Below are 26,419 nucleotides of genomic sequence, written 5' to 3'. Positions count from 1 at the left end.
TCCCATCCAGGATATCACAATGACCTTTAGCTGTCATGTCTTCTTGGACTACTCCTGGCTGTGACATTTGTCAGACTTTCCTAGTTATTTACGGCCCTGGCAACTTTGAAGAGTATAGGCCAGGTATTTCTCAGGATGCCCCTCAACTAGGATTTGTCTGGTGCCTTTCTTGTGATTAGGCTGAGGGTGTGGGTTTTAAACAAGACCACCCCGGTGAAGTGCCACGGTCAATATGTATCAAGAGTACATAATTTCGACACGCGTCAAGAGCACACAGAATCACTGTGGCTTACACTGTTGACGTTAACTGTGATGACCTGGCTGAGGGGGTGTCTGCCAGAGTCTGTACTATAAAATGACTCCTCTGTGGCCCACACTTAAGGAGAAGGACGTTATTTTTTCTCCTCCCTAAAGTAGAACTTATGGATATTTTCTTTCTTTTCTTTTCTTTTCCTTTCTCTTTTCTTTTCTTTTCTTTTCTTTCTTTTTTTCTTTCTCCTTTCTTTCTTTTTTGAGGTAAAATATGCAAAACATAAAATTTGCCATGTATTTATTTATTTAAAAGATTTTATTTATTTGTCAGAGAGAGACAGCACAAGCAGGGGGAGCAGAAGGGAGAGGGAGAAGCAGGCTCCCCTCTGAGCAGGGAGCCCAATGAGGGACTGAATCCCAGGACCTTGGGATCACGAACCAAGCTGAAGGCAGCTGCTTAACCGAGTGAGCCATCCAGACATCCCCAAATTTGCCATTTTAACCATTTTTAAGGGCTCAATTACCTCTTAATCTGTTTCCTGCTGGGAATCTTACTCTACCCAGGCTCAATGTTTCACTCTTCAGCAAAAATGGCAATGTGCCTTTATGTTTTATCACTTAAGATTCCTAGGTAAAGAAAGATTAAAGATTGATTTATTTATTAAAGAGAGAAAGTGCACATGTGAGCAGGGGAAGGGGCAGAGAGAAAGGGCGAGAGGAAGACTCTCCAGCAGACTTCCGGCTGAGCAAGGAGCCAGACCCTGGACTGAGGACCCAAGTGCCCTGAGATTTTCACATTTTCATCTGTTTGACTCTTATTGCTCTTTTAGTCCCCACTCAAGACTTGATGAGCTCCTCCAGGGATGGTGAGCTACTCCTGCTATTGTCTCCCTGGCCACAAACTTATCCTAGTATTATTATCAGCCTATCATTATTATTATTATTATTAGCTTCATATCCTAATATTATTATGAGCCTACATATTCTATTCTTGTATTCTTTACATTGTGTCATTTTCTTTGTGGCTTTCCTAGGACAGGAATTAGATCTTATTTATCTTTGAACCTTTAAGGATGAGGACAATCCAAGATAATCAGAGTAGCTGATTAAGAAATGTTGGCTGGCATATGATCTCACTTATATGTGGAATTTAGGAGAGAAAGCAGATGCACATATGGGAAGGGGAAAAAGAAAAAATGGAAAGAGGGAAAAAAACCATAGAAGTCTCTTAACATAGAGAACAAACTGAGGGTGGCTGGAGGGAGGTGGGTGGAGAAGGGGCTAGATGGGTGATGAGGAGGAAGGAGGGCGCTTGTTAAGTGATGAGCTCTGGGTTTTACATGTAAGTAATGAATCACTGATTTCTACTCCAGAAACCAATATTGCATTATATATTAACTAACTAAAATTTAAATTAAAAAAAAAAAAAAGGAAATGTTGGTTGGAAATAAAGGAAGATAATATGAGATAAAAGCGAAAGTGGCTTATTGGAGTGCCTGGGTGGCTCAGTTGGTTAAGCATCTGATCTCAGGGTTGTGGGATTGAGCCCCACACTTGGCTCCACGCTCAGGGCAGAGTCTGCTTGAAATTCTCTCTCTCCCTCTCCTTCTGCCCCTCCCCCTGCTGTCACAGACTCTTATTTTTTATTAAATAAGTAAAATCTTAAAAAAAAAAAAAGATGCAGGGCTGGTCTATTTTCACCAAAGATTAAAGAGGGTGTTAGTACCTACTAGTGGTGAGGGGCTGGGAAAACCTGCACTCACAGTTACATAACCTAGTATCCCTGTTCTGCAGACAGCTTAGTGGTGAAGGCCGTAATACGTGTATTTCTACCCAGCAGTCCCATGGCTGGAAATTTAAATTAAAAAGACAATCAAAGACTGAAATCAGTCTTGGCAATGATGTTTTTGATTTGACACCCAAAGCAAAGGCAACGAAAGCAAAAATAAACAAGTGCGACTACATCAAATTAAAAAACTGCTGCACCGCAAAGGAAAACATTAATGAAATGAAAAGGCAATCTACCACATGGGAGAAAATATTGGCAAATCATATAAGTGATAAGTGGAATTGTTTTTCAAAAATCCCATTAAAATGGGCAGAGGATCCGAATAGACATTTTTCCAAAGAAAACATTCAGATGGCCAACAGACACACAAAAAGATGTGCAACATCATTCAGCATCAGGGAAATGCAAATCAAAATGATGATGACATATCCCCTCACACCTGTTAGAAGGGTTATGATCCAAAAGGCAAAAAACAACAAGTGTTGGCAAGGATGTGGAGTAAGGGGAATCCTTGTGTGCTGTTGGAGAGAATATAAGTTGTCACTATGGAAACAACATGGAGGTTACTCAAAAAACTAAAAATAGGGGTGCCTGGTTGGCTCAGTAAGAAGATCATGCAACTCTTGATCTCGGGATTATGAGTTCAAGTCCTATGTTGGGTGTCAAAATTACTTAAAAATAGAACCTTGAGGGGCACCTGGGTGCCTCAGTCAGTTAAGTGTCTGACTCTTGATTTTGGTTCAGGTCATGATCTTGGGGTCATGGAATTGGGCCCCACATGGAGTTCTGTGCTCACCAGGGTGTCTTCTTGGGATTCTCTCTCTCCCTTTCCCTCTGCCCCTCCCCCCTGCTCTTTTTCTCATAAATGAATATCTTAAAAATAAAAGAAAATAAAATCTTTTTAAAGATTAAAAATAGAAATACCATATGATCTAGCAATTCCATTTCTGAGTACTTCTCTGAAGAAAAAGAAAACATTAACTTGAAAAGATATCTGCACCCCCCATGTTCATTTCAGCATTATTTTCAACAGCCAAGATATGGAAACAACTCTAGTATCTATGGATGAATGAATAAAGAAAATATGCCACACACACACACACACACACACCACACACACACCAAACACACCACACACACACATACCCCACATACACTCCACACACACACACACCACACACACCACACACACACACACCACATACACACCACACACACCACACACACCACACACACACACACACACACACACACACACTAATATTCACCATAAAAAAGAAGGAAATCTCGCCATTTGTGAGAATATAGGTGGTGGAACTTGAGGACATTATGCTAAGTAAAATAAGTCAGAGAAAAACAAATATGGTATGATCTCATGTATATGTGGAATATAAAACAAACAAAAAACCTGCACTCATAGATGAAGAGAAGAGATTGGTGGTTGCCCGAGGCGCTGGGGGCGGGAGTTGGTGAAATGGGTAAAGGTGGTGACAAAATACACCCGTAAAGTTACAAAATAAATAAGTCATGTGGGTGTAACATACGGCACGGCAACTACAGTTAATAATGTATATTTGAAAGTTGCTAAGAGGGTAGATCTTAAAAGTTCTCATCATGGGGTGCCTGGGTGGCTCAGGTGGCTAAGCTCCTGACTGTTGGTTTTGGCCCAGGTCATGACTTCAGGGTCTTGAGATCAAGCTCCTCGAAGGGCTCCACGCTCAGCTCGGAGTCTGCTTGAGATACTCTCCCTCCCTCTCCCCCTCGGTCCCTCCCCTGGGTTGCGTGCACACACACACATACTCTCTCTCTCTCTCATTCTTTAAAATAAATAAGTAAAATCTTTTAACAAAAAAGTTCTCATCACAAGAAGGAAAAACTGTAATTATGGGTGGTGATGGATATTAACTAGACTTACTGAGATCATTTCATAATACAGTATTTACAAATATTGAATCATTATGTTGTACACCAATAACTAATACAATATTATGTGTTAATTACATCTCAATTAAAAGAGACAATCAAGATATATGGAAAGATACTTATATAAAGATGTTGTTATTTTTAATGCAAAAACTGGAAAAAAAACTAAAAGCCCAGCAATAGGCCAACTAGATTATAGTTTATCTATGCTATAGAGTAGCATACAGCCCCTAAAAATCAGGTTGAACATTTACTGCATGATTACCTTTGGGCAGTGGTATAATGGCCATGAATTTAATTTTTTGTCTTTTTCCAAGTTTTCTCATCTGAACAATATCTGTAACTAGAAAAAAAAAAGATCAAAAGTACCTTTTCAAAATGGCTTATTTTACCATTTCAAACCTGAACATCAAAGAAAATCAAAACTTCAGCCTGTTGGCCAGTGGAGTCATAAGCCAAAATGTCCCAGTGGCCATGACCGCTGCCTCCAGTACCACCATTCTCATCCTGAACACACTAAGTGTGGTGGGTCCCAGGAGAAGGGAGCTTCCCACCTCTGTCTGCCGTTTCTCCAGACCCCACTTCTCACCTGGACCCTGGACACTGGTTTGTTGTGTTTTCAAAGTTCCTCTAACTGACTATATTATGCAGCCGCAGGTGGAAACCCATGGTTCTATTCCACTCTGCCCATTCTACAGATGAGACGCAGAGAAGTTCAAGGTGACGTGAAGGCGGAGCCAGATCTAGGTCTCCTGACTGCAAAGATGGTTCTTTTTACTGGAGCAAGCCAACAAAGGAAGGGTGGCTTTTTGTAGATTGACAGACCTGGGGGTCCCCAAATATTTCAAAATAGGGATGCAAGGACTTCTCTAAATACCTCAACCCGACTGTAGATCTATGCCTGAAAAAATAGTTATCAAAAGGTATTTATGGAACACAGTACAATTTGGAAAGATCACTCCAGTCTAATGTAATGATAGGGAAAGGCTCTGCAAAGTCTGTCTTAATGCAACTATGTTGAGCAAGCAAAGATGATAAAAATCAAAATACCATTCTATCCGAGGCTGGATTTACCCCAGAACAAATAAACAGTATTCTAACCAGAACTTTGCCCTCCTCCTCGGTCCCAGGATCCCTGCCTCTTGATCTTGGCTACTGCCAGGAATGTCCTCCTATGGTTACCCTTGCAAGCCAGTTATCCTTGCACTCTGAAAGCAACATGTTCCCTTTCCACCCAAATTCTGCCCAGCTCCCAGCCAGCCCCAACACCTCACACCTTCGCAGTGAGACAGATAAAATGAAACCCTGGAAGGTGCACAGTAGAGAGCAGTTTAGACCTGAGCATCAAAAGACCTGCTTGTGTGAAAGTCTGGGAAGTCCTCAACAAAGCCTTTAACCCTTCAGGACTCAGATCTGTCTGTGAAAGGCATGACTACTGAGCAGTCTGTGAGGTCCACTCCGGCTTATTCAATGACAGCTTTGTGCAATCCCAGCCCAGCCCTGGTTTGTGAAGGATGTAGTTAATCTTTAACTTAGCAGTGCGTGGTGTTACGTGAGAATTGGTCCCGGAAGTCGTTAATCGTTTCTGCATTTGTCCTGTTTTAAGGATTAAAATAAATACAGCAAATGTGCAAGGTGAGAAAAATTAGATATGTTGTATTCTGAAGTCACCCAAATGAAGAAAACATTTCTCTACTGTTAGGAGGGTCTTAAAGCAGTGTCCATGTGCTTCCTGATTTCTAGGCTATGCGGAAAACACTTGATTTTCCATAGTTACTCTTCAATTTAAAAAAATCTTTAATCTCTTATTTTGAATTTTTAGCTCTCTCTTTTTCATGATCTATAGTGAGTGAAGTCATGTTTGGGATGTGAAGGGGGAAACCCCTACCATGCTACTTGCTGAAGCAGCAAGATGAGTCTTTGCAAGAAATCTGCTTATCTTGCTTTTATAGGGCAGATTTTATATTATAGTCTGCACTCATTTATTCCCAAAATTCACCAAGCTCCCATGTGAAGAAAATAATGAGCACACCAGGCAAGTTTCCTGCATTCTCAGAGCTTTTCACTCACTGGAGAAGACTGACGATAATCAGGTACCACCGCCCTCAAAGGCATATTTACATAATGTGATAAATGCTGCAATGAAGAATCACCAGAAACAAAGAGAACCTCTAAAATGGGGAGACTCAAAGGTGAGCAAAAGAGTCTCTTGAAGAACTGACCTTTGAAACTGAAGGATGAGTGGGGTTATTTGGAGAAACGAGAGGCAGCTCAGGCCTGCCACAGGTTGGGCAGAGGCCAAAGGCCACAGGGAAGAATAGCTTGTTGGAGAGAAGTTTTCCAATTGTCCCCTTAGAGTCCTATTAAGGATCTAGGACAGGTATACAATCTTTTCCTATTGAACCCTCTCTATATTTGCAAAATATTAATCTCCCCAAGTCACCTGAAAACAGCTTTAAAAAAGACCCACCTTTAAAAACATTCACTAGGGGCGCCTGGGTGGCTCAGTGGGTTAAAGCCTCTGCCTTTGGCTCAGGTTGTAATCCCAGGATTCTGGGATCCAGCCCCCGCATCGGGCTCTCTGCTCAGTGGGGACCTGCTTCCCTTCCTCTTTCTCTGCCTGCCTTTCTGCCTACCTGTGATCTCTGTCTGTCAAATAAGTAAATAAGATCTTTACAAATAAAAAAACATTCACTAACCTCTCATGTATCAAATGCTCTCCTGAGCTATTTTCCCCCCATCATACACCAATACAATGACTTCTCTCCGTGAATCTTGAGCTTCCTCTCAGTATTTCACCGACTATGGTGAGAAAGGTTGTGTATTGGACGGGGAAGAGAGAGATCCCTGCTATGTGGCTGGGGTCACAGATAGAGGTCACCTCTCTGCAAGACATCGGTTTATCTTGCTTTTAAAGGGCAGGAGGATCCTTTTCCAGAATTGAGGTAATGTTTAAACAGTTGGAAAAGCATTCGAGGGAAAATGCACCCTGCTTAGCTTCCGGAATTGGAGAAACAGAGGGGAAATGTGGGGAGAGAGCATCAGAAAGGCGCTGGGGCCCCTCCCTGTGTGTTAAACGTGTGGGCACAGAAGGGCACAGAAGTTAAACACGTTTAACACAGAAGTGTGTTAAACGTGTGGGCACAGAAGACGCCCTGCCACATTTCAGGTATGTGACTGGTTCTTAGCTCCTCACTCTGTCCCATTTTTAAGACAAGGCAAGAGGAAAGCGGGAGGGGTGAGGGCAGGTCTCAAACTCATCTAAAAGTTACCAGATGTCATATGGGACAGAGAAGGAACAATTGAAAAAAAAAAAAAAAGAACATTATAGAGGATTTCTCTGGAGTGGAGCACACACCCCACCCTCACTCTCTCAAATAAATTTTCTGATTCAATGCCCGCAATATGCCATCCCACACTGAAGCCAGGTCTCCATCATTCCTCAGTTAGGAAATCTGGAAAGCTACACATAAATTCATCCCTCCCCAACCCCCGCCCCCAACACAAGGAGTGGGAATCGTCAATACATTGCTTCCTTCCTCCAGTGCCACACTGTGAGCTCTCCCAGGGCGAGGGCAGCTTCTGCGGGGGGGCAGGGCCGATTCGGGCAGCCTTCCCCGCGCCGGGGAGGCCAGCAGCCCTGGCCCACTAGCATCTGCAGCCTGTTCGGTCCCTCCTGCTTTGAGTCTCTGTGCACCGCGATGACAACACACGCCGGCTCCCCAAAGCCGCAGTGGGTTGTATAAGCACACTCTGAAAGCCTGGAGGGGAGCGCGATGAGCTTCTCTCTCGACAGCATCTGTTGCCAGTCACAAGAGACCCACTCGGCAGGAAGGGGATGGGGCTTTCGCCCCGGTGAGGGTAGGAGTGCGGTTTGTAGATCTCTCCAGGCGCAACTGAAACCTGAAGTTCTGTCCTTAGAGCTGGAAATGCGGGACAGTGAAGGGCACAGCGAGCCCTGCTACACCCCTTGAGTGCGGATCGGGGGGGGGGGGGGGGGGGGGCGCGGGGATGGGGCGGAAACTCAGGAATCCTGCGGGAGTCCTCAGAATTTCTCCCCAGAGAAGCCTCTAGCGAAAACGCCAAGGACATCCCCCCCGCCCTTTTCAATTACGTAACTCTTACACATTTGGGAGAAAGCTCAGCAACATAAATTTCACTCCTGAAAGGAGAAAGTCTTTAGACTGTGTCTAAAGCTCCTGGTGCATCTGATGTCTGAACGGACGTGGGTGCTACTTGGCAGCCTAAGGGATGGCATCCTGGTGACTGGACTCCCCGCCCCCACTCCCCTCCATACCCGGCACCCGCAGCCGGGTCGCCGCCGGGGATGGCGCTCGCCGGTCCCCGCGTAGCGGAGTCCGCGGGACCCTCAAGTCCGCGGGCTGCGGCGCGGGCTGTCCCCTCCCCCACCCCCCGCGAACACCTGGCCGCGGTTACCTGCGGGGCCGCGACTCTCCGCAGCCCGTTGGCCGGCCCCCCGCCGCCCTTGCCTTTGGCCGCAGGGAGCTGCCCGAGCCCCCGCGCCCGCGGCGCACCCTCCGCGGGGCCCGCGCCGTTCTCGCGGGGGCCTTCATCCGGCGCCGGGAAGAGCCCGCAGCGGCGCTGGAACCGGGCGACGAGCTGGGAATCCTGAAGGCTCCGCAGCAGCTCGGCCATGGTGCTCCCGGGGCCGCGCGCCAACACCGCCACGCCGATGCCCTCGGCTCGCACTGTCCCCGCCGCTCGGGCTCTCGGCGGGCCGGGCACTCGGGGCGGAGGGCGGGCGGGGCCCGGGGCGCCAGCCAACAGGTGCGCCGCTCGGGTCCTAGCGCCGCCCCGCGCGCGCGGGCGCCCAGGTGGCCGCCTCCACCTTGCGCGGCGCACGTCCGCGCTCCTTGCCCTCCCCGCGGGCTCGGAAGGGCTCGGGCGGTCCCTGGCGTCCCGCCGGCTGGCAACTGGGCGGAGGCGCACAGGTGTCTAAACCGCGCCTCTCTTTGTGCCACCGCGCCCCCGGTCCCTTCGGGCTGGCGCAGAAGTGCCACCTAATGGGGAGCGGCCGAGCACGCGGAGACCTGCGGGAGTCCTTCCTGCCATGCGCGGGCTGGTCCCGGAGTGACCCCACTTTCACTCTTGAGCCCAAGGTGAGGTCGGATTTCTTTGCAGCTTCCGGCACCCTGGCGTCTACTCCGCTCTTTCTTTGCCCGCTTCCTGGAAGAATGAGTCCTCTAAGGAAGATTCCCAAGTTTTTTCCAAACTGTGATGCAACGTCTCCCCGGAAGCCCGACCTCCTCGACCTTGCTCAAGAACTGAGGAGGTTGAAAGTATGCCCTGAATCATCCTGAGTCCTTGGTGCTTGCTCTCGTGATTGGGCAATTGGTGAACACTTTTTAGACGGGTGTGGAGGAAACGCTACTCTTTCTCAGTATTCTGCATTGAGAAAGATGATGCTGCCCCTCCCTTCTACTTTTTGTCTGCTCTGCCTCTAATTAGGAAAGGGCACTGAAGAGACACAACAAGATCGTTCACGACCTTTAGGTCCCAAGCGAACCAGGTGAAGGGCGGGGAGGAGGATTGGACATCTCACCGCACCCTTGCCTGCTTTAAGGATCTCTGCAGAAGAGGAGCAAAGGAAACTGCGATTCTCCCACGAGGGCCTCTGCACTTCCTGACAAGGAGTGAGAGGTACAGTCAAATTAGGCTGAGCTGCTCAGCCTGCAACAGAAGTGCAATTCTAGTCCTGTCCTCAGTTGACAGCCATAGGCTTTGTGCTACTGGCAGCCCATGCAAAGCCTACTGAGTATTTGGTTGCACAAATGACTATCAAAAAAACACCTGCCACTTTCCTGTTTATCCAATTGTCCTTTTGGATCAGGATGTCTTTGGGATATAGCTTTCAAGGATGATTTGGTCTCCCTCATGCCTTAGTTTCTGTTCTCCTTCCCAGTCCTGATGGAGAGCAAGATCAAGGTGACAAAGCAATGACACTTGCGAGATACTTAGTTTACAGAAGCAGCACAGGGCTACTGTCACAACCCAGATGTGTGACACATGGAGATATCCTGTCCTGGAGGCAGAAGGCTTCTCTCCCCCACATTGCTGTCATTTACAGCCCCTGGGACCAAACCCTATCCTTTAGTTTTTAAAAGCTAAAGTTGGACTAGTGCAGGACCCGTTCTTTTTATGTGCGAATGAAATAGGTTCTCCCATGAAGACACCTGAGTGGTGTATCTCTGAAATTTCATGCTTCAGTTTTCCTTTCTTTCAATTAGACAGAAGAAGCAAAGCGAGCATGGCTTAACGTAAGACCAAAGAATTGTGCATTAAGATAATGTACTTTGTCTCCTTGGAGGACCAAGTAATGGTTCCAGCTTCCTGTGACTTGTGATGCCACTGTGTGCCTTGGTTTTTTTGTGTGATCAAATAATAATAATCTGCACTTCTTTTCTTATAAGGCTATTGTGAAAAATCTTTAAGTAAGCTCTATAAGGCAACATGGTGAGATAGCCGTAGCCTTCTGTATTGTTCAAGAGCCATTCAATTCAGGAATGAATCTTCAGGAGGATTTGGCTCTGAACAATTTGAGTGAGACTGAGAAGCCAGGGACTTCTGGCAGTGATCCGTAGGCTTCCCCAGATCCTCTCTTCTAGGGCATAGGCTGATGTTCTGAACATCCCATCTAACAAAAATCAATGTCCTCGAGAAGTGCTAGGCTGAAGGACTGCTTTAGCCTAACATTTAGTGGAGAAGTTACAGAAGTTACAAGCCTGAAGTCATGCACATAAATAAATGACGTTGATGCAGGAAAAATCACCTGTAGCTGTAGTTGTTTGGACAGTTTAACATTAGTCATGCCTGGGAGGAATAGATTTTGCTGGTCCCCCCGCCCCCATCCCCAGGGCAGAAATCCAGGTATTAGCACTTTGGTTAATTGTGCATATATAATAATTACTAAGTGACATATTTTAAAGGGACAGCGATGGATGTATTCATTAAGCTGCTGCAACAAAGAGACCCCAAAATATAGTGGCTTGAAGAGCACAGCTTTTTATTTCCTTTTCATATAAGAGTTCCAAGGTGAGAAGTTGGGTTAGTGGGAGGCTCTGCTCCATGAAAGTGCACAGATTCTTTTCATCTTGTAACTCAGATTCTTTTCATCTTGACTATCACCCTTCCCTATCCTCCCCCACCCCCCTCCCACCCTGCAACCAAGCCCAAGGCCACTCTCCTCTTCTGCATGATTGAAGCTGGGTTATGGGCACATCTGAAATCCATGAGTATCCTGAGCAGCTGCCTGTGTTCCATCAGTAAGAACAAAGTCACATGTCCCAAGACAGACTTGGAAATATCATCTCTAGCAGGGCAGCCTATGTCCAGATTCAACTACATTTCTATGAAAGCAGGGAGGACAGATTTTTGGCAGACATCAGTTATAAAAACCAAACCAATGTTGGTTTAAATGTTTTAAGATATAAATCTATGTTATAATTCAACCCATCATCTGCCCAATTTTATCTAGGCAGTCTATCTATAATTTGACACATTCTAAATACGCATGTGCAGATACAACTTTTTAAAAAGAAAGTGCTAAAAATAAGTAAAGTCAAAGGGAAACCTGTCATATCTTTGTTGAATCAAAATGAAGAAATTATAGGTGAGCCTGGTGGTGGGTATTAAGGAGGATACAAACTGCTTGGAGCACTGGGTGTGGTGCATAAACAATGAATCTTGGAACACTGAAAAAATAAAACGAAATTTAAAAAAAATTTTAAAAATTAAAAATGAGGAAATTAAAACAAATTGATGTCAAAACGCCTTTTAAATGAAAAACTTTGGTATTAATTGCATTATTGCATTTTAAATTCTGATTTAGAGTTCTCTCTCTACAGAGAAGGTCACTTCCAGATTTCAACCAAACCATTCAGTTTTCAACTTGACAATATTTCCTAGATTAAGACAAATATCCAGGGTTGGGATTCTGTATTGGTTACCTATTGCTGCAAAACAAATTATCCCACAAATAGTGGCTTAAAATAGCAGTGTTTATTATCTTGAAGTTTCTATGGGTCAGGAATCCAGAAACATCTTAACTGGGTCCTCTGGCTCTGGGTTCTTCACAAAGTTGCAGTCATCTCAAGGCTCAGCTGAAGGTAGATCAGCTTCCAAAATCACATAAGTGGTGGTTGGTAGATTTCCATTCTTTGTGGGTCATTGGCCAGAGACCACCCTTTCTTCCTTGCCATACGGGTCTCTCCATAGGACAGCTCATAACCCAGCAGCTTCCTTCATTGAACAGGGAGAATCAGAGATAGAGCAAGATAACATAGTCATCTTTTATGATCTGATACTGGAGGTCACATCACAGTATTTTATGTCACAGTCTACTTATTAGAGGCCAGTCCATAAGTCCAGCCCACATTCAAAGGGAGAGGGAATGAGACACGAGTGTGGACAGTAGGATGTAGGGATTACCAGGAGCCATTTTGGAAGGTGCTTACTACAGGTTCTCACACCTACATTAACTTTCTAACTTCATCTTTACAATATCAATATTTATTGCCCCCCCCCCAAAAAATGACACATAGCCTTGGCCTCAAAGAGCTTCCATCTATTTCCAAAATAAGATGCACGTACACACAAAAAACTGTGCTATGACATGAGAACAATGGTATAATGGAAGACCTAGGGCATCAGAAGACTAATTTCTAGTAAAACACTGCATGTGCTACAGTTATAATTCCCAAATCTGTGATCAGAATTACCTTACGAATCTGCCAGTCATAGACACCTTAAAGACAACTGAAAGACAATTGAAAGAAGAAATTATTAAGTTAGGAAAGAGAAAAACAATGAAACTGATAAATAAATCCAAAAACAGTCTATGGAAGAAAATTAACAAAATCAAAAAACCACTAGTATGGCGAAGAAAGAATAAAAGGGAAAAAAGATGAAAGCTTAAAATTAGAAATGCTGAGGAAAAATAATCATCAAAAGCAGAGGAAATTTTAAAAGTGTTTAGAGGGTACTTCCCATGCCCCTGTGCAAACAGATCTGAAAATGCAGATGAAATAGATAGTTTTTTAGAAAGAAACAACTTACCTAAAATTGGCCCCAGTAAAGAATGTCTAAGAGAGCAATTATCACAGACCAAGATAAAGGGGTTCAAATTCTCCCCCATAAAAGCACTTAGCCTAGATGGTTTCACAGGGAAATTCTACCCAACCTTTAAGGAATGGATAACCTCAGTGTTACTTATTCTAGAAGAAAGAATTTTTCAAAATTCCTGTTATTAAAGCCATTATGATATTGATCTTAAAATTGAAAGAGCACCAAAAGAAAAACAACAGAATACTCTCACTGGTGAGTGGGGTTCAAAATCTTGATATCAACAGCTGAAATCCAACAGTCCATTTAAAGAAGAAGGTATTATGGCTAAATGCAATTTGTTCCTATCATAGCATGAACAAGCGTCATTAAATAACAAAAAAATCCAGCAATATTATCCATCATATTAATAGTGCTAAGAAGAAAAGTCATATGATTTATTATACACATTGAATTGTGTTTCCCTGCCTCCAAAAGATAGTTGAAGTCCTAGCACCCAGTACCTCAGAATGGGACCTTCTTTGGAAATAGGGTCGCAGCAGGCGTAGTGAGTTAAGATGAGGTCATACCAGAGTAGCACGGGCCCCTGATCCAATGTGCCACGTGCGCATCTAAGAAGATAGGCACACAGGGAGAACACCATGGAGGATGAAAGCAGAGATTGGAGTTACACAGCTGTAAGGAAGGCTGAAGATGGCTGGCAAACCATGAGAAACTAGCAACCAAAGGGGTTTGGGAAGGACAAGGCCCTGCCAATACCCAGAGCTCAGGCTTCCCCCATCTAGAACTGTGAGTTAAATAATTCTATTGTTGCGGGACACCTGGGTGGCTCAGTGGGTTAGGCCTCTGCCTTTGGCCTGGGTTATGATCTCAGGGTCCTGGGATCGAGCCCCGCATCTGGCTCTCTGCTTGGCGGGGAGCCTGCTTCCCTCTCTCTCTCTCTGCCTGCCTCTCTGCCTATGATCTCTGTCAAATAAATAAATAAAATCTTAAAAAAAAAAAGAATTCTATGTTGGAAGCCACCCAGTTTGTAGTACTGTGACAGCAGCCCTGGGAAACTTGGACAGGCTCGTTTGGACACACGCAGAAAAGTTACGTGACAAAAGTCAACATGCGTTCTTGTCAAAACCCCTCAATAAAATAGAAATGGGTGTCGTGTCTGGGTTGGAAGGTACTTGTGTTTGGTTGGAAAAGAGAGTTCCCAGTAATGGAGTGACATGAGGAAGAGAAATTGTGTCCTGATGTAAGCAGGGGGACCCCTATGGCGATTAAAGTTTGTGGTTGATGTTTGAGGTCATGAAAAGCCATTGGAGAGCAAACGAAGTACCTGTAAAAAGCTGTGTTTCCAGACGATGATTGGGGAGGCTGGCTATGAGATGAATGGTAGCTGGGGCAGGGAGAAGCTGGGGGTGGGAGCTTCTTCACAGGATCCTGTCAATAATTCAGATTTCTCAAAGGACTGTCTCAAGTGGGATTTTACTTCATTGCATAGACGAGCAAATGTGAATCTACGGGTTTTTTTTTTTTTTTGATACAAATAGTCACATTCCTTACATAATGTTCTCAGTGTTGCTTCTTTTACATATTATATAACTAGAGATTGTTCCGTATCAGTGGAAGAGACGCTATACTTTACCCGTCATCCACTGATGAACATCTGGGGTGCTTCCAAACAATGGTATTCTTGACTTGGATGTCATGTTCAGCTCTGGTCCAGTGTTCACCAAGGTGCCAGATAGAGCACACTCTGGTCCCGGAGTACCTTTGGAAGCCCGCAGGACAACCGTGCAGGTAGAGAAAGGGACCAAACCTGGTCTGGAAAACCTGTTCAACCCAAGGTGAACTGGGTGGGTGTGTTCTCAGGGCAGTAGAGAATCTTCCCAGTAAAGGCAGTTATAGGATGACTGCTCGCCCTGTCTACCAAGGTTATTGTAGTGAGAGCTACATTATTAACACAAATAATGGTAGCCTCCATGGATCAAATAAGTACTGTGTTAGTTTCCTAGGGCTGCTGTGGCAAATGACCATTATTTGGATGGCTGCAGACAACAAACATTTATCCTTTCCTACTTTCCGGAGGCCAGAAGTCCACAACCAAGGTGTGGGCAGGCTAGTTTCCTTCTTGGGAGCTCACAGGGAGGATGTGTGGCATGCCTCTCTCCTTGTTTCTGGTGACTGCTGGCAATCCTTGGTGACCCTTGGCTCGTGGGAGTATTGCTCCCATTTCTCTGCTGTCGAATGGGTTCTCCCGGTGAGACAGTAGATACACTTACTAAGATCAGGCACTGTTCCAGGCTGGGGGGGTTACATAAGTTTAACAACAACAACAACAACAACAAAGTCCTTGGATCATGAAACTTATACTTTGGTAGGGAGCACAGGTAAAAAGAAATCAAGTAATATGTAGTTTTAGGGAGCGGTAGGTGCTATGATGAGAGACAAGTTACTGGGAAGGGGAAAGACATATTTAGGTAAGCTGGTTACCTCTGAGACTGGATATTTGTGTAAAGACCTGAAGGAAAAGAAGGAGTCCGTCCTACCAAGACCAGATAGGGCCATGTAGGCTGTCATAAGGAGTAATACTCCCACTCGACAGATGAGAAGACTGAGGCTGGAGAGAAGAGACATGCCCAAAGCTCACAACTGATACATGGCAGAAGGAGGACTCAGTGCAGGGCCCGGGCGACTCCAAAGTGCCCTCTCTCTGTTACTATGTTCACATGCTCGTCCCAGAATCCATCTTCACTCTTCGTGTTTGTATTAGAAAGCGTTTCCAGTGTGAACCAAGGGCTCAGTATATACTCATTCAGTGAGTGGTGACCAAGAGTAAAATCTCACCATTTTGAGAGTTTTTAGAATTTACAACTCATTTTCAAATGGTTACAACTCATTTTCAAAAAGGCTACCACTCTTGGGGCGCCTGTGTGGCTCAGTGGGTTAAAGCCTCTGCCTTCGGCTCAGGTCATGATCTCAGGGTCCTGGGATTGAGCTCCACAAGGGGCTCTCTGCTCAGCGAGGAGCCTGCTTCTCCCTCTCTCTCTGCTTGCCTCTCTGCCTACCTGTGATCTCTGTCAAATAAATAAATAAAATCTTAAAAAAAAAAAAAAGGCTACCACTCTGAGAGGGGAGTGGTTTTCTCTTCATTTTAGGGGAGGCGCCAAGATGTGATTTTCCCTTGAATTACAAAATGTATTAAATACTTTGTGCAGGGTCTGCGCAGACAGGCTCCCCAGGGAAGGCAGAGGAATGAATGGGAGGGGAGGCTACTAGTTAGCTTTGAGCCGCTTGGCTTGGCCTGTCCACCCCCCATCCCCGCCCACCCAGAGCCAGAGCTGGCTGGCCTTAGGCTGGACACTTGACCTAACTGGGGCTCACCAAATGCTTTCTTCTTGGGAATTTGGATTCCAAGCCCCCTGGCAGCCTCTGCTGAATGAAGGAGAAGAAAACTTGGAAACCAGAGCTTACAACATGGCCCAGATACCTCTACTCTGTGCTGTGAGGAAAAAATGAGGCAGGTGTGCCAGGAAGCAGGCAAGGGGAGCAAACCATCCCTGAGATGGTTCCAAGGTGCCTGTTTCAGTCACTGTGAGGTCCTTTCCTGTGCCATCCTCAAATTCTTTTTGTTTTTTTAAGATTTTATTTATTTATTTATTTATTTATTTATTTATTTGACACAGAGATATCATAAGTAGGCAGAGAAGCAGGCAGAGGGGGAGGGGGAAGCAGGCTCCCCGCTGAGCAGAGAGCCTGATGCGGGGCTCGATCCCAGGACCCTCATGAAGATCATGACCTGAGCCAAAGGCAGAGGCTTAACCCACTGAGCCACCAGGTGCCCCCATCCTCGAATTCTTGGTATCAAATTCCCATTTCTGTTCCTCCCACCCTGAAGAGGTCTAACTCGGACATCCAGGAATTGGCAGAACACGGAAACTGAAGCTCTCGGACTCAGACTTGAGCAGTTTCCCACCTTTCTCTCGAGACTGGGCATCGCCACGGGCCCACCCAGCTCTCACTGCAGGAGGCGGCTTCTTGCTGCCATGGAAACCACAGGTCCCCCACCTTAGCTCCCCAAACTTACACCTGCCCACCCCAGGCCCCTGGGGTGTTGGAGAGGGCGGTACCGTCTGGGCTTCCTAGGATAGTCTGGAATTCAGTGAATCTATGGACAATATTTCCTCTCGAAATGAATCAAATTGCTTCCTGGGCTTTGCTGGAAATCTAGTCACTTCATATTGGGGAATGCATTCTGAGATCCAAGCAAACTTTTGGCACACCACCCTTTCAGAATTTGCAAACTGCTATGTAGGATGATGGCTGGCAGGTCTTTTTAAAAGCTACTGTATATCTTTGTATGCACATTATGTAAAGTACCCGAGGATTAATAGCCTCTGGCGACTAGGGATGACCACTTGCTGATAAATTGACCAAAGCCCAAGGCTCTATGACTCTCCCTGGTTCTGTGCACACCCATCTTGTGTGGTTCACAGAGCTACTCTTTTCTTCCAACTAATGAAAACCATTTTTTCTGTGTGGACACTTTCAATAAATCATCCAACATAAATTCTCTTGAAAGGAAAAAAAAAAAACCTTTTGGGCTGGGAGAAATGTCAGCTTAAAACCTTGCTTTAAAAGAAAACAGTTGCAGGATATGTTCCTGCAAAGAGGGGGGCTGGAAGAGGAATGGCCCCGTGCGCATGCTCTCATCAGGGCGAATGAATATTGGTTAAGAGTTTGACTACGGTTGAATCAATCCATATAATAAAAAATACTTCTTTTTTTTCTAATAAGTTTTGATGGATTTTGAGCATTTTATGAGGAACAGTGTAAAGTTTAGCATGCTATATCTAACTATGGGATCCGAAGGATGGGAGCCATCCCTCCTGCCAAGAGGTTTCAGCCCTTCTCTTTGTTGGGCTTATGCTTTGATAAAACATGTCAAAACACTGAAAAAGAAAAATGAATAATTTTTCCAATTCCATCAGGATTGCATTGGATTGGCTCAAGCTCATGTAATAAGTGCCCCAACTTAAGACAAAATAAAATGTATTTGACTCTTCACTAGTGCTATATTAGGGATGGTCATTCTTATTCCTAAAGAACATTCCCTATGAATATCATTGAATCATTTCCAATAGCCAGTTTCCTGGACATTTTTATAAAACGATTCAATGTACAAATACAGCGAATGTAACACTTTCTAAGGCTGTGTTTATTAAATAGATCTGGGTAGAACTATCCCACTTGGTTATCAAGATTTTAAAGCCTCTACATAAGCTTCCAAATCCAAGGCAAGCATTTTTAGTTACACTTCATGCTATATTCATGAATCATCTACAAGATTTATAAAAGCTGGTCAGAAAACTTCACAGATATTCACCTCCAACATGGTGTCTAACACACAAAGCAGGTCCCAGAATAATATGGGACAGTACGTATGGCATTTTGCTATTTACCTTTAAGATACTAAGGTACGCAAACTATGTATCTGTGTGTGTGCGTATGTGTTGTGTGTGCACATACAAAGGAACAGAAGATCTGGGATAAAAACACCCACTTGCTGATACACACCTCCTGGCATAGGAGAGGAGCAAACAGGAGCTTTCTGTTGTAAATTTACTCTATGCACTTGGGATTTGTTTCAGTTTTTCACAGCCATGAATTACTCTTATGATTTAAAAAGATCTGTTTTTCTTTTAAAACTCTTCTAACGGGGATGCCTGGGGGGCTCAGTGTGTTGAGCATCTGCCCTTGGCTCAGGTCATGATCTCAGGGGCCTGGAATGGAGATTGGGCTCCCTGCTCAGTGGGGAGTCTCTCCCTCTCCCTCTGCCCGCCGCTCCCCCTGCGCATGCTCTCTCTCTTCTCTCTGTCAAATAAATAAATAAATAAAATCTTAAAAAACAAAAACAAGAACCTCTTCTAACTGGTCAAACGTGGCTAGTGAGAGAAGCGCTTTTTCTAACACTTACATAAAAGAGATTATTGTGAGTAATTATACCAACGAGGCGACAGTCATGGAAAAGTGGCCACAAACCACCAGATAATCACAAGCTCGTCTTTCTCACACAGTTAACCACTCCCCTGTCACACTCACCTGATTGACAATAAAACATTTTGAACATGTGGTCTAGAAGCTTTTGGATTTTCGATTGGGTGATTTAATAGGTCATATTGTGGAGTGAAGGACCATGGACAGTGAGGGGGGGTAGTGGGGGGGACACAGAAACCCTCAGGCTCTCTATGTTCTTTATTGTTGAGGGCAGCTTAGTAATGATCCTTTAAACCCAAGCATCTGTAACTATGTCTACAATGGGCAGGTGACCAATCTGGAACCAGCCTGAGCACACAGAACCAGCACCCACTTCTCCAAAAGCATCTCCGAACATCAGGCCTGCCAGGATAGGTTCTCGGATTCAAGGCCACGGCCCGGCTTCAGCAGACAGGCTCCCTGAGCACAGTCTCCAGACAAAAGTCAGAACTAATTCACACACAGGAAGTGACATTGAGAGCCTTCAGAATCTGGCCCCGATCTTAAAAATGGGCTTAACAGCCAACCTTTAAAAAACATCAGATGACTATGTGAACAGTAGACATTTTAGCCTCTCTTTAAAAACTGGAAACTCTGGGACACCTGGGTGGTTCAGTCGGTTAAGCGACTGCTTTTGGCTTGGGTCATGATCCCAGTGGCCTGGGATCGAGTCCCACATCGGGTTCCTTGCTTGGCTTATGCCTGCTTCTCCCTCTGACTCTGCCTGCCACTCTGCCTGCCTGTGCGCGTGCTCTCTCTCTCTCTGACAAATAAATAAATAAATAACATCTTAAAAATTAAAAATAAAAAAATAAAAACTGGAAACTCTGATATCACTGGGTCAAGCAAGATTCCTTATGACAACAATTACCTGAGCTAAGTATCTGGTGCTCTCGCTAGATGGGGCACCATGCTAGGGTTTTCTTCAGTTCTCCTCACTCTGTATTATTTTGCACCCTCCCCTCATTGCTCATTTCATTGTTAGATTGGTCCCTGAAGCATCTGGGTTTATAGTCACTGCATATAAATCATGGAAGGCCAATGCTTCTCGTTAACAACGCTGTCCATGGGAATACTGTCTCTCAAGGTTGCTACAAAAAGAAATCACCATCCCTTACCTGAAGGAATCTGGAACGCGGTGGAGGAGACAGGACAGGAAGCTGTGTCATTAAATCTAGTAATAAATGTGGCTCCCGAATCTTCTCACCTTCCTTAAGCATAGCTGGTAACAATCAGTAAATGATCCTAAGTTTGACTTTCCTCATTTGAAATTCATCCGTCTGGACATTTGTTGACTTCTATTGAAGGTATGTTTACACTTTGGCAATTGTAATAAGGACATTGTCTTGCTCAAATGACAAACACTTATCTCCCCAGAAAAATTAACCATAGTGCTAATTTATAACTTTGCTCATCATGCTTTCTCATCGCTGGCAGTCTTCTTCACTGCGAATTCCCTCTCCCATTGCCAGTAATTCTGGGAGGCAGAGTGATCTGGCATATCCCTCATTCATATCCAGACCTTTCATTTATTCTTTGATCAATTCTCTTAATTCTCTGAGCCCACCTATAACCCTCTGTAACCACGGGAACTATCATTTCATAGCCCACTTTTTTTTTTTTTGAAGGGTCACAGAATTTTCTCCAGATCCCCCAGTTTTTTCTGATCTGCATCATCATGGACTCAGCTACCCCTACATCATTATTTGGCTAATTTGCTCCATGAGGTGAGATACAGAGCTTTGTTGGGATCATGGACACACGCGTGGCTGACGGGAAGTGCAGAAGAGCTGTTTTCGTGGTCCTCGAGGACCATGACAGGAGGCAAACGGAGCAACCAAACACATTTTGATTCCTGAACAGTGGGTGTTTCCTGTGAGCTCGACAGTCTCGAGTACGAACAGCTTCTCCAGTGGTTTTTATTGTCGATGTTACGTCTCAGGAAAAGACCAGCGTATTCCTTGGTTAACAAATGCCATTAGAGACTTACCAATCCACATTCTGGTCATGAACTGACTTTATGAACCATGGTAAATACCATTTGTAGACACAAGCTCATTGGTATCTGTGGGTCTGTTGAATCATAGGAAGAATGGGGGAGAGTTCTTTCAGTTGACTGGCAGACTGCTTCCATATATGTGAGCTTTTAGTTCATAAGAGACAGTAAGTTGCCCCCTTTTCTTTAGTGGGTGTGAAATCCTCTTCCAAGTCTGGGTTAAATAGTCAGGTTCATGGGGCGCCTGAGTCGCTCAGTTGGTTAAGCCACTGCCCTCGGCTCAGGTCATGATCTTGGAGTCATGGGATCGAGTCCTGCATCCGGCTCCCAGCTCTGCAGGGAGTCTGGTTCTCCCTCTGATCTTCTCCCCTCTCATGCTCTCTCTCATTCTCTCTCTCTGTCTCTAAAAAAGAAAATAAACACAAATAAATAAATCCTCCAGTTCTTTTTCTGGACTTGGTTAATCTTCACTTTGGTGATTGGTTTCAGGGGAGTAACATAGCTGGATGTGTGCCAGTGTGGTGGGTCACTGACCGATGAACGGTGAACATCCCCCGTGTCTTGTGGCCCTCGAGGAGAAAGTGCCAGAGCCAGAGAGTCCAGGGGCAGGAGTGCCCACAGCCCCCGCTGGCACCTTCACAGCTCAGATCGTGGGCCTTTGCTGGCCTTTGCTGTGTGGAAGGAAGAACAATTGTTTGGTTATTGAAGTTAATACAATCTTACCTTAGAGATGCATGTCTTTTCTCTGATTTTTTAAAAAAGAATACTTCTGAGTGCTCCCTTTATCCTGGGCTGGAGGTCTCGAAACATTTCCCAAACTCACGATCAGAGACCCGGTTTAGAGCCCTCCTGTGGGAGCTGCTGGTGTGATAGCTGAAGCAGGAGTCGGCTTGTGCCTGCGGCTCCAGCAGCCTAGTGGGGAGGGTTCCACAGACGACAGATGGTGAGGTCTGGCCAGCAGCTTCTGGGTGCCCTGCTGTGAATCACCCACTTCTCATGCCTCCCCATCCCACCCTGCGATTCCAGGGGTGGATTCTTGATTACAGCTGGAGTCCCAAGAAAACCAGTGGTATCATCCCGTTCTGAGTCTGAAGGCCCAAGAACCAGGGGAACCCTTGATGTAAGGTGGCATGTCCCAAACTTTAATCATCACAGCCACTGAAAAGTTTGGAGAAGTTCCTACTACTCTATGTGACAGATGAGAACATTGAGATTTGGGAAGGCTAAATCACTTGCTCTAAAATAGAACTTGAATCCAGTATTAACTAGAATTATCTATTCATGAGTGGCCTAACCATTGACGAGCAATCCCGTGCTTTAGGGCAAAAACGAGTTTCTTTTCCACTAGGCTGCTGTTGGGGGTGGGGGTGGGGGGACGTCGCATTTAATCCCTTTTCCCAGCAGCCACCGACCAAATCACTGCGTCACCAATGTTCTGCACTGATGTGGTGAATAACTTTTAGCACAGGGTGAGGAAGGCAGGATTGGACTAGTCCATTCTCCTGGGCTGTCAGGCCAACAAAGAGAAACCCGGTAAGGATCCAGCAGACAAAAGACAGAAGGCGCAGCACAAAGAAAAGCAGAAACAGAATGGTGTGGGAGGAAGTCAGGCAGTGATGTGAAGGGGAAAAGTGAGGTCACAGGTTGAGGAAAGAGATGGAACAAAAATGGCCTGATTCTGACCTGCAGAGGAGGCCCGAAACAGGCCCTGTGTGGACGAAATTGAAATAACAAACCATTTACTTCTAGACAATAATCCAAATATTTTTCTGATTAGTAAATTTAATTATGAAGTCTGACTGATAAAATTTTACTAAATATTAACTTACAAGGAAATATGTGGTTACCAAGTGCTAGCACAGGCATTGAACCACATGTATTGTCTTAAAAAAATGAAAGTGAAACCAGTTGTCATCTTAAGAAGTAGGATAGGTCTCCATGCAGTGGTTAAATATTTTAAAGAAGAATTCCAGAAGCACCACTGGGTGTTTAACACATACACAGGGTATGTTCATTTTTTTTTTAACTTTTTAAAAACGTATTTCATTTATTTATTTATTTGACAGACAGGGATCACAAGTAGGCAGAGAAGCAGGCAGAGAGAGAGGGGGAAGCAGGCTCCCTGATGAGCAGAGAGCCCAATGCAGGACTCCATCCCAGGACTCTGGGATCATGACCTGAGCCGAAGGCAGAGGCTTTAACCCACGGGTTCATGACACCATTAAAATGAATTAGGATATTTTTTTTCCTCAGATGATTTGGCTCTGAATACCTCCATTTCAAAATATAAATGGGGCACCTGGGTGGCTCAGTCGGTTAAGCATCTTTCTTCAGCTCAGGTCATGATCCCAGAGTCCTGGGATGGAGCCCCATGTCCTCATCAGAGAGTCTGCTTCTCCCTCGACCTGCTTGTGTGGGTGTGCGCATGTGTGCTCTCCCTCCCCCTAAAATCTTTAAAAAAGAAAGAAAGAAAGAAATATAAACGAAGAAGAAAAGCTTCAGTGTACTAACTTTAATTAGGCAGACAAATATTACACTAGTAGATTATCTACCTCGGGGATATTATTTAGTAAGACTTGTGTGGCTTAGGAGAAAGAGTAGCCCCTCTAAAAATTATCCTAAGGAAGAAAAACCCGTCTGATGACAGCAGCAGTGTTCCTATGGCAGCTGATCAACTAATGGGTCCTCAAACTGGCAAAGAGATCAGCTTCTGCAGATGAAGGAGGAAGCATAATCATGTTGCTAAAAATACACATCCGTGTTTGGCTCTTAGATATCAAATGGCTCACCCAGTACAAAATGCATGAAGCTAAGAGCACCTTGCAAAATAGCTGTGAGGACATGCCCAGAATAGGTAAATCTATAGAGACAGACAGTAGATCGGGGGTTGGCTGGGACCGGAGGAGGACAGCAGACGTGGGGAATGACTACTAATGGGATTTCTTTGGGGGCTGATGACAAGGTTCCAAAATTAGATTGCAGGGATTGTTGCAGGACTCTGTGAATATATTATATGGCAATGTATTGTATGTTTGCAGTGGGTGAACTTTCTGGTATGTAAATTATATTCCAATAGAACTGTTTGTTTTTTTTTTAATTCTTTAGAAAAGAGAATCACAGCGATAACAGCCCACAGCCCTGATATTTAGCTGCTGAACCCGTATCAGCAAGAGTGTACCTACAAAAAAACTTGTTGGGCGAAAAATAATCCTGGCTTTTATTATGGGTTTTTTTTTTTCAGATTTTATTTATTTATTTGAAGGAGAATAAGAAAGACAGAGCTTGAGCGGGGGAGGGAGAGGGAAAGAAGCAGATTCCCTGCTGGTCAGGGAGCCCAATGCAGGACTCAATCCTGGGACTCTAGGATTATGACCTGAGCCAAAGGCAGTCACCTAACCAACTGAGTCACCCAGGTACCCTAATCCTGGCATTTAATGACCACTATTAGGCAGGTTTTCTGTGCCTTGCAGTCAAAGTATTCTAACTAGGGATGCCTGGGTGGCTCAGTCGGTTAAGCTGCTGCCTTCCACTCAGGTCATGATCCCAGGGTCCTGGGATCGAGTCCCGCATCGGGCTCCTTGCTCAGCAGGGAGCCTGCTTCTCTCTCTGCCTCTGCCTGCTACTCTGCCTGCTTGTGCATGTGCTGTCTCTCTCTCTCTCTCTCTGTTAAATAAATAAATAAAATCTTAAAAAGAAAAAGTATTCCTGACTAACACGTCTGAATTTTTCATTCTACTGATACATATTGAATGCATTCTCTATGACATGTATTGTGCTACATAGTTGAGAATCAGATTAATGTTCACTGCATTCCCATAATATGCCAGGTGATTTATATACTTTGTGTCATAGGTGTCTCCTGGCAGCCCTGGAGAGAATGGCCTATCCTTTCAAGGATCATAGGGTATCAGGACTTGGTTCTCTCCAGTGGTCTGTGGACCACCCACCTCCTAGCTCTCCAATGGTATCATTGACAAATGCAGATTCCTGGCTTCACTCTGGACTTGCTGAATCAGATGTCCTGAGGATCTAGCACGGGCTGATTCTCTGTAAAGGCGGTGCGTTAAACGCACCTGTGCCTCAGGAAGAATTTGACGTCAATCTGCAGTCTCTGCAATATGCTCACTTGAACAGAACTTCTGACAGAGGGTGCACATCACATCACCTTGTGGTAGGAAAGCCAGGGAGTTGAAAAATATGTGTAAGGCACAGTCTCTGTCCTCCAGAAGGTGAGGTGGGCAGAAATCCCAGCCCCTGATGGACGCACACCTTCTCGAAATATCCAGTCAAACGCTAATCCAGGTATAGCTGGGAAGGGACCTACAGATGTCTTCAAGGTTACAAATCAGGTGAAGTTAAGACAGGGAGGTTGTCCTGGTGGGCATGACCTGATCATGTGAACCCTTTAAATCCGGGTCTAGAGGGACAGAGGAAGTCAGATTTGAAGCATGAGAGGGATTTGATGTGTGAAAAGTTGTCCATTGCTGGCTTAACTATGAAGGGGGCAAGAGATGCAGGTGGCCTCTGGGAGCTGAAGGTAGTACCTGGCTTATGACCAACAAGAAAATGAAGACATCAGTCCTACAACTGTAATGAACTGAATTTTTCCAGAACTTCATGGGCAGCCCAGCCAACATCTTTCTTAATTTTTTTTTAAGATTTTATTTATTTATTTGACAGAGATCACAAGTAGGCAGAGAGGCAGGCAGAGAGAGATGGGGGGGAAGCAGTCTCCCCACTGAGCAGAGAGCCTGATGCAGGGCTCGATCCCAGGACCCTGAAATCATGACCTGAGCTGAAGGCAGAGGCTTTAACCCACTGAGACACCCAGGCGCCCCCAGCCGACATCTTGATTTCAATCTTGTCAAACCCTCAGCAGAAAGCTCAGTTTAGTGGTGCCTAGACTCCTGACCCAAACAAACTGTGAGGTAATGAATTAATGTTTCAGACTGCTAAGTTTGTGGTAATTTTTATGCAGTAACACAAAACTAATGTAGAAGCAAGCTAGGGGAAGACAACGAAGTCAACAACTAATAGAATACTTAAAATGAGAGAGTGGGAAGAGCCAGAAATGGCTTCCCTATATTGAAGTACTTCTATGTCCCTTAATGATATACGTTTAAAGGTCATGTCCATAAGGAATGCTTTTGGTAGGTAAGTGGAAGGCCCAGCTAGTACTATAGAACACTGAGCAGCACAAGCACTTTTTCTCTCAGAGCTAGTGCGGCTACTCAGTGATGTGGCATAAGTCCTTTCCATCTTTCCGAGTTCCCACCATTTTTAATATGCTGGCTTTTGGTCTTCATGTGTCAGTGATGGTAAGATACCTCTGGGTGTCTCGTGTTTTTTCT

At 44.9% G+C, this 26,419-nt stretch overlaps 1 protein-coding gene across 1 annotated transcript in view; it reads right to left on the bottom strand.

The window, feature by feature from the left end:
• Positions 1-8,620, bottom strand: part of SGPP2 (sphingosine-1-phosphate phosphatase 2) — a 106,822-nt gene extending 98,202 nt beyond the window's left edge. Inside the window, exon 1 of the mRNA XM_032857323.1 lies at positions 8,402-8,620. Coding sequence (XP_032713214.1) covers positions 8,402-8,620 — 219 coding nt within the window. The remainder of the gene's footprint in view (positions 1-8,401) is intronic.
• Positions 8,621-26,419: the final 17,799 nt, after the last annotated feature.

This window comes from Lontra canadensis, unplaced genomic scaffold (genome assembly GCF_010015895.1).
Source record: "Lontra canadensis isolate GAN:19392208 unplaced genomic scaffold, GSC_riverotter_1.0 scaffold13, whole genome shotgun sequence".
Taxonomy (NCBI): domain Eukaryota; kingdom Metazoa; phylum Chordata; class Mammalia; order Carnivora; family Mustelidae; genus Lontra; species Lontra canadensis.
This window is presented reverse-complemented; position numbering and strand designations above follow the sequence as displayed.